Source organism: Numida meleagris, chromosome 3, assembly GCF_002078875.1.
Source record: "Numida meleagris isolate 19003 breed g44 Domestic line chromosome 3, NumMel1.0, whole genome shotgun sequence".
Lineage (NCBI taxonomy): Eukaryota > Metazoa > Chordata > Aves > Galliformes > Numididae > Numida > Numida meleagris.
In genome coordinates this window covers 66,661,521-66,674,866 of record NC_034411.1, presented here as the reverse complement: position 1 = coordinate 66,674,866, position 13,346 = coordinate 66,661,521, and the positions used below count along the sequence as shown (strand labels likewise).

Genomic DNA, 13,346 nt, shown 5'->3' with positions numbered 1-13,346 from the left:
GAATAATCTCCTCTTTCATCTGTTCTGTCAACACTGAGCTCTGAGCTTTTCGGAATAGAAAGTCTAGATTAGATTAGCCTAGCATTTTTGGTAGGCTTGTCAACTGAGATGCTGAGTGTTATATTGCCAATAAAACCATCAGTGTTTATCTGATTTAATCATCGTTTTCCATTTGTTAATGTATGTCTACTTTAATTTAAAAAAACAAGAACAAAAACTTTAAATGTTCTTCCTTTCCAAAACCAAACACAGTATTCCTCTTCTTTACCCCCACCTCTCTGTGTATGTTCTTTGGGTAGTTGCTTTATTTTGTCCTGTCCTACTTCCTGACTCCTTTGTATACAATCTTTTGATGTTGAATTAGCAAGGTCAACATAAATCATCCCTACTTAAAAGATTTATCATTCCTCAGAGATCACCTTTCTGTATGAGATGTTCTCACCTTCTCTGATTCCTTTTCTTTACCATAGAGAAGCTACTCCTAATGTAGATGGTAAAATTCTCATTTAGGTGTATAACTGTGTAAAGAGACATTCTTCTTTCTCTAACTTTTGAAACTGTGTATGCTGTTATGGAGGTTTCCTATTTTACAGTCTTCTCCTGAAGAATGTGACTGAAATTTTGTTGTATATAGGGAATTGTGCATAAGGAAGGAAAAAAAAAATTGAAGGCTCTTTCAAGAGCACAGCAAGCAATTTAAGGGGCTACCATTTAGGGAAAACAAATAAATAGCTGGATTTGCAAGTTTTGTAGGTCAGATGTATTCACTTAGGATTCAGACAAGGCAACAGAGTACATTTTGTCCCCTTTAGATATCCTTTACAGACTCAAGGAGAATTACTGTGTTGGCTTTCTGGTGACTGCTGTGCTGTGAGCTCAGTGTACCACCATGCATAGCTGCTTCTAAGTATGAAATATGGTTGGAACTGAAGAGTATTTCACTTCTCTTACTGTAGAGACAACAAACTCCTTGTGAAATGATAACATCGTGAAGCCTGGGCACTATTAGGGTGAAAGTAACTGTCCTTTGCATGTCAGGGGTGCTGTCCTTCAGGACATGCAGAGTTTACATTCCAATCTGTTAATTTACATTGGGAGGCTGTAGAAATAAAAATCTCTCAGGGTTATTTGGTACCCAAGCATAAATAACGTGCTCTGCTTTGTAATTCTGTTGTGAGACATTAAACTTATTCAAAAGTTTTCTATACAACTAGTGTTAGAGAAATGTCTTTAATTAAATGACTGGATAATACAAGCATTCTATAAACATTTACAGTTCAATATGGATCTATTAATCAAAACTGGCATACGTGAACCTACAGTACTTTCGAGATATTTTTAGCATGTTGAAGCAAGTAGGTGGAAAATTGAGATTTAGTAACTAAATGGTCAAAATGACATACACTTTGTCCCAGTTTCTTCAAGTCTTAGGAAATGACTTGACTCACTAGTGCTTCAGAAATGTCATGTCTTTAGAAACAAATCAATAAATAGAGAAGGCATCAAATTAGTGTAGTACGTTTTGGTTTGGTTTTTTGCTGTTCTCTTTCTAGTGGACTATACAGGCCAGCTGCATTTGAGTAAATGTCATCTTTTTGGTGTTAGGTGGTTGGATGACAATTTTATCTGCTTAGTAATTCATGTGATTCGCCCTTGAAGAAATGCTTTTTGAAACTCCTCCCATAAGAAGCATTTCTTCACAGAATTTACATTTTTATTACTACTTAACATATATCATTTCAGAAGTTAGTGATCTAAAGAACAATTCTAATACTGATTACAGTAGCAAGTGTGCTACTCTGCATTTTAAAAGCCCTTACCAAATTTTTAATTAAATTATCAGCATTTAGTAATTACATAGTACAGAAGAGGCAATTACATTTGCATTTTAAAACACTGCATTTACCTTTTTGAGAGCACTATAAAGTTGCTAAGATACTTCTCAGAAACAAAGTAATATTTTATATGGAAAACATGGAGCAAAGCAGGAAATTTTAATGCACACTTAACTACAGGAATACTGGACCAACTGGTGAAAAGTATGTTTATGGTATAGATTATGAATGCAGAGCCGAACAAAGCTAGAACTAAAATAAACTGGCACTGGCCAACTCAAATGCCTTTCTGCTGTTTTTAAAATCCAGAAGAAATGTGCATCATTGTGTGGTGCTGTTGAATGTCTTTAAAGTGAGCGAGCTGGCCTAGCTCACTTTTAGCACTGCCACTTTGGCAGCCAACAAGAGTGTCATTAAGAGCAAGGAGTGGTAGTGGCCACCCTTAAATTAGAAAAGGTGCAAGAAAGCTGTGGTTGTAGACCCAGTCTTGGAAGCAAGGAAGAAGTTATGGCAGAAGTCCCCTAAATCAATGGGAAAATGATGGAAGGGGTGGTGATACTTAAGATATGAAGGGGCAGATTCAGGGAGGTGTAAGCGCTGACAGTTTTCAGGATACTGCTTAAAAGTTGGGAACCACTATGCTAAACAAAGGTAGCATGGTGTCATGGTTTTATGATTTTCGGTTATTGGTACTCCACATCATAACATCATGTAATGAATGTACCTGGTTCTCAGAAGAGAAGGACTACTACATTCCCCACGGTACTTTGCTCCTCTGTTACCATTTTCCAGCCGGAGGGAAAAGACAAAAGCTCGCAGTATAAAAACTTGCAGATCACGAGACCTCGTCCCTTTTTTCCGCCGTCTCTTGTCTTGGCAGCACCTCGCTCTCCAGCCGTCTTATCGTCGGTAGTAGAGTAAGGCCTACCTTGATTTTGGGACATTCTCTCTCTCTGTATTGGATTTATCGGCTTAAATTGTAATTATATTGTACTATAGTGTGTTGTTTTGCATTCCGGTATCTTATTTAGTAAATTAGTTTGTTTCTCCTCAGATTGTTGCCGCTGTTCTTTGCTCTCAGGGCCATCTCCCTACCCTTTTCCCCTTTCCCCTTTTCCCGGGACGTGGGCCCTTGGGTCCCCCGTCCCCTTTGTCACGGAATCAGGCCTAACGCCTGTAAACCGTTGACACATGGGAAGAGCCAAATTGTACCAAAAGGCGTTTTACAGTCTGTCTGATAAGGTGCATTGTTAAATCCAATCTAAATTTACCATTAAAAGCTTAGAAAAGAGATGCCTTCAGGTGGCAACCATTCCCATCGCTATTAATTCCAATGTAAGTCAAAGGGATCTCTTGATATGTTGCTGAAAATTAGCTGGCCATAGTCTGAAATAGCCATGTTTCCATGATTTGCTTCAGTAGAAATTTGAGGGCCAGATCACTGATCAAAGCTGTGCATTGAACTTGAAATTGTGTTACATGAGTTCTACATATTTTAAGATATGTAGATGATGAGTGCAGTATCCTCTAAGGCAACTTTCACTGAGTAACAATAAGGATTAGGGAAAACTTGGATTTCAGTTAAATGTGTCATTTTTTGGGTGCTGTAGTTGTAACACCTAATAAGTTAATATTGTGTGCCATTCAGCCAAGTTCCAAGAGAAAAAGAACACAAATTTGTCTGTTATAACTTTGCACTATACTTGTTGAAAACTCAGTAGAATCAGAAAGTATTGTGGCTTAGGCATGTAAACTTTTTGCAAGTCCAGTCTTTATCTTCAGTTCTGAAATAGCCAGAAAAACCTTTTTTTTTTTTTTTTCCATTATTAAATTAATTCTATGCAGTTGTGGTTTATTTTTAACATACATATCTCATATTGCTGGATAATTTATTGTATTTTGTAGTAAGCAGGTACAAGTTATTTGATGGGTTTGGGAAGATGATCACAAGGGCTTGAAAGGAAATTTCTGTTGTAGTCCCATCTTGTTTAAAATCAAAAGTTTTGATGCTTTTTCCACTAACTTTGTTCCTTCATACCATGTATCAAATAGGTGGCAGAATTTATGTTGAAGTTGTTAAAAATACTAATGAAGTTCAACCATGCTATCATAAGTAATTCTAGATGTAATAGGTGATGTTTAACTTTTCCTTTCTTACAAACTGAAAATGGTAAAAAAAAAAAAAAAAATTCTCCTATTAGTACAGAAGAAAAATATTTTCATATGGACTTTTTGCAAGAAATGTAATTTTTCAACTCTTCAACGCAAACTTAAAATCTGTGTGATGGAGATTTGAAAGATGAAGTCAAATCTTTATTTTAATTTATTTTTTGTCTGACATTTGTCTGTTTTGATCAAGTTTTAGTTCAGAGGTAGCCTTGTTAGTTTTCATCTCTGGAAATCAACTGGTTGCTGTTACGCTATGAATATTGGGTAGTTTTGAATGTCTGATATTCTATTGGCTGGTGTACTTCAACTTTTTCTCTAAACTTCTCTTCCGATTGATTTAGAATCAGTGGGGCTTTTTCCAGACTGACCTTGCGAGCATTACTTCATGCTCATAGTGCAGCTAGAAGAACATTACTGTATTTCATTTATAGAAGGTCTTTGCCTTCATTTGAATTTTCCAGTTCTTTGAAGGCACAATTCCTTGTATTTTCCCTTTAAAAGAGGATATAATACACTCAGAAGTAACTTATTTCTTGAGGAGCACCTAGATAGTGAATCATGGTTTCTGTGGAATTTAGCAACGTTAATATGTATGAATCTTCATTGCATTTAGGTTGATTGATGCTCACTTTTGAAAATAATCAGCTTTGACAGAAAGTTGCTGCTATAATATCTTAGCTGAGTTTTGAGTCCAAAAAATGTATGCATATACTGATATGGTATTTAACAATAGCGTTCTGTTTTTCAGACACTGGTTGTTATTCCAATATGCTTTTAAGTAAAGTACTTAGAAAATTTGTCTTCAGTGGCTAACGTACTAGATGGCAAATGAAAAAGCTAGTTTAAAAAAATCTGTGGCATTAAAGGCAGTTTTGTTCACTGCATTATCAAAGAGGATATAGTAGGCTTTGGAACTCTCCATAAATGACAAGATGATGAGGTTGATCAGAAAATAGCTAATGTAGAAGGAGATAAGAAATACATTTGGTTGTTATAATAGTGATGTGGAGGAGGCAAATAGAGGATGACTGTTCACCATTTCTTCCAGTTTAAGAACTACAAGTAACCAAGGCACGTAATCACAAATGAAAGGTATGTCACATCAGACACAACCGAGTAGTAGAGCTTTTTCCAAAGGATTCTATACGTCTCAGAGAGATGTTAGAAAAATCAGTGAACACCTTGGAAATCACTTTCCATGAAACGGTAGTCCAGTTTCAAATTTTACCTCACATAGTTCCTAAATCCTGATTGCTGAAACTGGTAAATATGCTGGAGATGGGATTGTTCAGTACTTGTTTTATTTTAATAGCCTGTCCTCAAACACTGAGACTAGTTGCTTCATGAAACAGGATATTGGGTCTCATGAAATTTTGGTCTGACCTAGAAGAAAAGGTTTGATATGGAAAAGTGTTCAGTGTATATGGTGGTAAGAAAGTGTGTCTACAGTGTTTAAATCTTTGTTGTAATGAATGCTTGGACAGCTTTGTTTACGGACAGTATGAATAAAGCAGCAGTATGCTAATGCCTATCTAAAGAGTTAAGTTAGCTTTTCCAGTTGAAACACAAACTATAAATGTATGAAAGCGATGTATGCCATTTTTTTAACAACTGAGAAATGATTTATTTTTCCTGCTTAGGAATTATAGGTGCATTGCATCCACTGTTCTAGATAAAACTCAATTCTGTCAGATAGTTTTTCTTTGGAGTTCATTTCAAAATTAGATTTCTTCTAAATCAAATAGTATTAACAGAAGGAAAAGTTAATGCAGGTTACCTTCAGACGTTAACATATTAGTCATTGAATGTTCTGTTGTGGAATCCGAACTGATCTGCTATCAAGCAGGTAAAACTCAGGGGGTGTTTCATAAAGAAATTACTAAAATATTGCTGGGAAATGCACATAGGATATTTATGAATATTGCTTTCATAACAGCTAAGTGCTTTAAAAATGGAAATTGTTATACATATACTTTGTGTTCATTTATTATATATTGTGTATATTTTTATTACTACTTTGTTGTTGATTTTGGAGAATGCATTGCTACTGAAAAATTTGGCTTGGAACCATAAAATATTTTAAATTTGAAAGGACCCTGGATGTCATGTGGTCAACTCCCCTGCCCAGAGGAGGACCAAATTAGGCTGCTCAGGATCACATACACTTGAGTTTTTAGTATCCCTATGGAGTGAGGGTCTCCAGTCTCTCTGAGCAGCTTGTTCAATGTTTGACAACCCTCACAATGGAAGAAAGTTCCTTTAATCCCGATCAGAACATCCCACGTTGCTATTTTCTTGCCCTTTTTGAAATCTGCCCTTTCATTATGTACTCCAAGAAGAGGGTTCTTCCATGCAGTCTATTACCTCCCATTAGGCAGCTGGAGACAGCCGGACTGAACAAACCCGGCACACGCAGCCTCTCATCATACATCAAGTGCTCCAGCTCTATAATCGTTTTGATGGCCTTTGCTGAACTCATCCAAGTATTTCTGTGTCTGCCTTGTACTGGAGAGCCCTAAACTGAGCACAGTGCTCCAGACGTGGTCTTGTGAGTCCAGAGTAGAGGGGGACATAATCAGTTCATGCTGCCTATGCAGTTTTCCAGAGTTGTAGTGAGAAGACCAGCTTCTGCCTTTTTGAGTGAGTCTGATTTTACAACACTGCCTAGAAAAGTTCTGGTGCACTCAGGTTCTTGGAAACTCTCAAACTACATGTACTTCTCATAAGATGAGAAGGTTTAAATATTGGGATTAAAGTGAACATGTACTGTATGGAGCTATTTAAAAGATACATTCACGAGATATCAGCTGTGTCAGTGTACAGAGTGCCGTTGCCGATAGTCAGTCATCTGTTTCCTTATAGATAGATGGAAATTTCTTATCTGATAAATCCTTTCTATTTGTTGGTTTAGAAAGCAATCACTTGCTTGTTATAACTGCTACTGAGTGGGTAATTCAATTAAGTTTTCCCATTATTTGCTATAATGTATGGCACAGATCAGCTTGGGTGCCTACTGATCGTAGCAGATCTGAGGAAGGGTGGAAAAATGAGGGCAGAGTGAGGGAAGTACAGAAAGTATCCTGTAACATGATTAGTGACATCTTACCTAATTACCCTACTTGGAAACCAGGACTTACCAGGCCTGCAGTAGTGGTAACAATCTAGGTAAGTGGATTATTGAGTGCCAAGTTACCTTTTCATTGACTCTCATACATAGATTTCAAGGAAAATACTTACCTTTATGCAATTTTGTTTTACTTAAAGTTCCAAATATTGTCTGTTTTCTTCCAGAATACCAATCTCCTCCTTTTCTCAAGATAATATTTATGAAGTCCAGCCTCCGAGAGCTGATAGGAAATCAATAGAGATTTTTCATGCACACATTCAGGCTGGAAAAGGAAACATGCAGCCTTTGGGAAAAGATGACTTCCTCATGTACAGAGAGTACATTCGAAACAGGTACCTCTAAATGCAAGCTGGATTCTCACATCGAGTCTACAGTAGTGGTAGCTCATGAAAATAATTTTAGAAAGGAGCTCTAGTTTTGTTATTTTGCAATAACAAAGTTATTTTCTTAAATTTATTATCTTACAATTCTATTTACTGGTTTACTGTTACACATTTATAGTATCGTGCTTTATAGGAAAGAAAGTGATTTAATATTTGTTCTTCAGCTGAAAGAGAAAAGTGTATCTTAAGAGATTAAGTGAATAATCAGAGCACCCGCAGTTGCTGGAAAGTATGTTGTGATTTATGGCAAAGAAAATATTGCATCTTTAGGTTTTTATCTCAATTTCTTACATTCTTATGTTTGCTAGTGAAGTTGAAGTGATTTGTACATACAAATCAGAAGAGAATACTTTTCTTCCTCTGTTCCATGACAGGAAACAACCTTTTTTACAACTAAGTGTTTTCTGATATTTCTTGAGATTTTTAGCAAAATGGGTGCTTGTACTTTGCTGCTTTCTTAAACAAACAAACAAAAAAAGAGCTTATGTCAAAACCAAAATTTGCGTGTAGACTGACAAACCTTTGAAAGTCTAATTTGTGTCAAAACTAACCTTACTACCAATGCTAGTAGCTACAGAATCTGTGCTACAGGCAGGGTGAAAACAGCTTGTGAAGAATTACTGTGGGCTTCTAGTAGGACTCTGAGGTAAGCCCCTCGCTGACTACATCATAAATGAGGGAGCGCTGTTTGGACTTAGGTGGGAGGTCCGAGACCACCCTGTATGACAGGTGTCCTCCCCTTTGCACCATATTCTTTCCATCCCCATATTTGTGCTTCTGTAAGGTGCTTTCAGGTTCAAACCTACAACTTCCCAAGAAATGAGTGAGGAGTGGTGTATAGAGCATGGATCAGCTGGGATGATCATACATGAGACAGCAGTGGCTGGGTTTAGGCAACGTCATGCCCAGCACTAGGTAAGAAGTGGAGAGAAGCAGGTATCTGAAGTAGGCCATTTGATTTGGCCTCGTGATCAAAGTGTTTCTCAAATATGAAAAATAAAATTTAAAAACCCTATGATATGTAATTACAAGATAAAATTCCCAACGCTGCTTTCTAGCCCTTTGCCTTGAAGAATACTGACAGCAACAGCAGCATCCTTGACAGATGATGTTATTCCACGTGCTTTTACAAGCTGTATTTCAGGATTTTCTGGAATAACTTCGAATAACTTATCCTGGGAATGTCAGCCAACTGCATGTACTAGATGTAGAGAACATGTTTGTGTTCATAGTTAATTGCTTGCAGGCCGCTGCCCCAGATTTTTGGCTGCATGCTGCAAGCGTATTCCGCATATGTTTGCATATCTCATGCAGTAAGTAGCACTTCTGTCAGTAATTCAACAAAAGAAGAGATGCAATGGATAAAGGGAAAAGACTTAGGTTGCTTGTGCAGCCTGTGTTTCACCCTGTGGACAGTGAGAGAATGTGGCACCTCAAGCTACCAAAAAATTGTTGTGTTCTTGATTGATTAGTATTGCCCACGCAAGTCCAGTTGTACAAAAGATCCCAGAGATGCTGCCTACTTCATTCTGTTCTTGTGATAATAAGATTCAATTCTCATCCACGTTAACAGTTCTCAACAGATGCATCTGCTTCTCTTTCAGAAACTGAGGAAAGTATGTGTAAAATAAATATAAACACAGAAGGAATGGGTTGTATTGGCTGTGAAGAGTAACATGGTCTCTTCTGACTTTATTTAGTAATGATCTTACTTAATATTACGCTATATGGACTAATAAAATGTTTCTCTGAGAAATGTGGTATTTTTTCACCCAAAATCTTGGTTTCTTCAGCGTTATTGAAGGCTACATTGCAATAAAATACCAAAATGTACACATGGAGTTAATGGCTTTGGTTTCTTTTCTCGCATGATTTCTTGTGATTCAGGAGGCACAGACATAGGGTTAGAACTCTGTTGTTTCTGAGCCAGCAGTCCCTTGATGCCAGTCCTAAAGCTTAAGCTGCATTCTGTGACTCTGATCGTACTGATGCTTCTGCCCTTAGGAGTTACTGCCCCGCACTTCCATTGGTACTTCCCCTCCTTGTGAGTTTTGCTCCCACTAGCAAATCCCACTGACTTTTTGTTCTCCCACTCAAATTCCTTTCCAGAGAGACTCGGACACAATCCTTGTAATGTGCACACTGCTGCAGGTACGGGGGAGGAGAAGGTGAAAGCACTGTACTTACTGCTGAGATAGCATTTACGGTTGCTCTTCATTCTGGTGTGGAGTTTTTGATACTTTTGCATAGGATCCCAGGGAGGTTCTGCTGGCTGTGCAGACACCAACCGGCCAGTGCTAGAAGAAACTCGGATGCACGTGACCTGTCAAACCACCATCAGTTTTCGTGCTCCTTGCAGTAAGGAGCAAGGAGCTCCTTGTATCAGCAGGTTCCCTCAGAAGGTGCTTCATACTCCATGAGAGTTCCACCCTGCCAGGGCTCCCCAGATGCCAGCACACACAGGTACGGCTCAGTGAGGATAAAATGGTGCAACTTCAACAGCTGCGTGAGTGTTGCATTATGTGTGGAGTTCCATTTGCTGCCATAGTTTGAATCCAAGTGATCACCTGGAGACTGATAAGGAAAAGATAAAAGGTGTGTGGCTCCCAGATGACTCCATCCTTCTTGTATGTGTTTAGCAAAACTAAATGAAGTTGCCACTTTTGGTGGTAATATAAAAGTAACATGAAAACTAGTGCAATGTGCTACAAAGTGAAGTCATACATTGAATTGCAGCCCTTGCAAGTATTGGTATTCAGCAGTTACATATTGGAGTTCTTGAATCTGTGTGTTAGAAAGAAAACTCTTACAGCTGCTAATCTGCCTACGAGAATCAAGTGTAAGGGTACTGAGAAAAGGTGTGAGAAACAAGCTTTGGAATTTCTGTGCTTCTGGAAGAGAAATGCATGCTTGCTGCCATATCTGACTGAGCTTCGTATACAACATTTAAATTCTTTTATGTTTAATATATTCATCTGTAAAGGATAGAAATGGGGTGATAAGATTCAGATAGATGTAATTCAGACATTCCATTCAGGGCATGTAACGAGCCCTCTGGGACAGCCCTTGTGCATTTTCCCATTCTAGGAGTAGCTGTGCTGCTTGTGCTAAAGCCCAGAGTGGTTTTTACGTGTTATAGTCGCAGTATGGGTCACATTTATGGCCTTCATCCCCTTGCAGCACACAGCATGTATAAGATAATATGTGCAGTGCAACCTTCACATCCTTGGCCTCCAGAGAGCACTTATCTTCTGCATTCTGTGTCAATTTAGGTACTCCTTTATCATAAGTGTTGCCTTTTGTCACCTGGTTTCCCCTATTTTTCTTCTGATTTTTGTTATCTTTTTTTATTGTATTTCCCTTCCTCTTTTTTTTCATGACCAATGGTTTGGAATCCTTTTTCTTACCCAGAACTGGGCCACAAGCTCCAGTTTTCCCATACTATTCTTCTCTTCCTTTTACTCTCTGAAGGAAAACTCCCTGAATTCTGTCCTTTTATTGAAAAAAATACTGAAAAGCCATGATGCTTCCTGCAGCACTGCATCTCCCTCCTGTGCCATCGCCCGCCCTGCCTGCCTTCCTGCCTCCTGCAGTGGTGACAGACGCGCCTCATCTCTCTTGGGCTCTCTGTGCCTAAGTAACATATTTGTGAGGAGTGCTCTGCTCGGGTACAAGATGTGAGTAGTTCTTGAACAAGCTGTAGGTATTGCTTAAATCTTTCCCTCCAGAAAAAGCCAGGAGCTGTTCTGATTGAGAAAGAGCATTTCAAGCAGTCCCTTCTGATCCCCTCTGGTCTTTCCATACCTTGTTCTTCACCTCTCTGCTTCCACACTCAGCGCGTGTGCACCGCCATGCTCTGAGTGAAAACCTGAGCTTGCTGCAGACCTGGGAGGTCCATCAGGACAGCAGGGGTGCATGATGGTTAGCCTGTTTCCTATGGCTGCTGGCAAACCTGTGAGCAATTAGCCTTGTGAATACTCTCCGTAAGCACTCCTGGTCAGAACAGCATTCCTCGTTATTGCAGGCACCCTCCAAGCTAAGCTGCCAATGCGATGGTAAACCTAGGCTTTGGGCTAAACCTGTCACCCTGCTTTCACTCTGGAGCGTTTGTTTGCCTGTTGCTGACACATTCAAAATTTGTGTCCATGAGTCACCGTTTGCATATTTAATGTCAGGATATTCTGCCTCAATAGTTGTAAACTCTCTGAGAACAGAGTTCCCTAAATGGCACTGAAACTGACGATGATGCCGATGGAAAGCAGTGTGACCGTGCACAGTCTGAAGGGCACTGTGCCCCTGGCAGGTATATGGCAGCTGGTGGCACCTCACGAACAGCACCAGCTCATGGCAGCTGCTGTGGTCATCATCTGATGCTGTTAACCCCAGATGCCCCAGCAACGACTGAGCAGTTGCTGAAGTACCTAGCAAAAGTGTACCTGCCTTGCATTATTTTCTGCAAGATTAAAAAATAATACAATAAAACATAATCACCTGCAGCAACCAAAAACCTTGAGCATCAGCAGCCTGGAAGGCAGGAAAGCTCAGATCAGCACTGTGTGAGTGCTGGACAGGAGAGGTGGGTTTCTGGCAGTGGACCTGCTTCTTTCTGTCACCCTGTCACCTGTCTGCAAATGGATGGTGCCCAACATGCACTCTTCCTGCGATTTCTGATCTCAGTGACCCAAGGTAATAATTTATGGTGGTAAAAACATAACCAAGTGTTATTCTGATAGCATGGCAAAGATGCTAAGAGAGCAATATGTGCATTTATTTTATATAATCAGTATTTCTAATGCCTTGCTTGTTTTACTACTCATATATTGAGTTGATATCAATGAGTTCAATTTGTATTAGTTCGTTTAATTTTCCCAATACTTCCCTGAAAATACAATGTAGATGAGGATGAAAGGAAAGAAAAAGAGGAAACTAAGAAAAAATTGTAAGATTTCTACTTTCAGTTAAACTTAAACCCATCTCATTGCATGCAAACATTCTCCAGAGCCCAGAAATTCTATGATGACTTCTCCCATAGCAACAACAAATGTTCTGTGTCACTCTTCCCAGGTTTTCCCTGTTCACATAATTGGATAACAGACTCCGGACGCTCACAAGTTCTAGTTGCGAAGCATGATGCTGGGCTTGAGGCTCATCTGAGATCAGCTTTCCTTTTCCCCAGCTCAGAAGTGCATTTTGTGGGACCGTGAACTCCCACTCAGCAGGAGGAGGGACCCCCTGTGAAACCTCTCCTAACAGAGGCAGGATTTTAAGGAGTTGGTCCTGTCATGTGCTAGGGAATCCTTTTTCCTCTAAATTCACATAACCTTTCCATGTGGTCTATGTGAACTTCTGCGTGTTCTTCCTTTTGCCCTTCCTTCTCTCCCCATATGTAGCCGTCCTTTACAGCAGGCTTAACACCAGGAATGTGCATCTCAGTGAGGCAAGGGTAGAAGGAAAAAGGGAAGATAAGGGAAGAGCTTGAGTTGTCTGGGTTGGACCTTGCTGAGGGATATTTGAGCAAACACAAGGCTGCACAAGGAAGAGCAGCAAGGACGGCTGCAATTTAGTTGCTAGGAGCTGCAGAAAGGCGTTGAGGCACAAGCTGTACATGAGCTCGGACACATGCACATCGTTTGCTTTCACGTTGTCAGGCAAGTGGGCAGGTTGGCATTACAAAGCCTGGAGCAAGCTGTGCTACTGAGTCCTGCTGAGCATGCAAGCATGGGCCAACATGCACAGGGACATGTGGGGCAGGCAGGAGGCTGGGTCACAGCACGTGCGCGGTGAGCAGAGAGCCTGCGGTTGAGACATGCCCAACAGCCACATGAACGCTGG

The 13,346-nt window shown here is 39.6% G+C and overlaps 1 protein-coding gene across 3 annotated transcripts in view; it reads left to right on the top strand.

Annotated features, from left to right (window-relative positions):
• FIG4 (FIG4 phosphoinositide 5-phosphatase) overlaps window positions 1–9,355 on the top strand; it is a 72,212-nt gene extending 62,857 nt beyond the window's left edge. For 2 of the 3 annotated variants that reach the window (XM_021389803.1, XM_021389805.1), the window contains exon 23: window positions 7,296–9,355. In XM_021389803.1, coding sequence (XP_021245478.1) covers window positions 7,296–7,473 — 178 coding nt within the window. In that variant the 3' untranslated portion in view covers window positions 7,474–9,355. The remainder of the gene's footprint in view (window positions 1–7,295) is intronic. The other variant, XM_021389804.1, reaches the window with a different exon arrangement.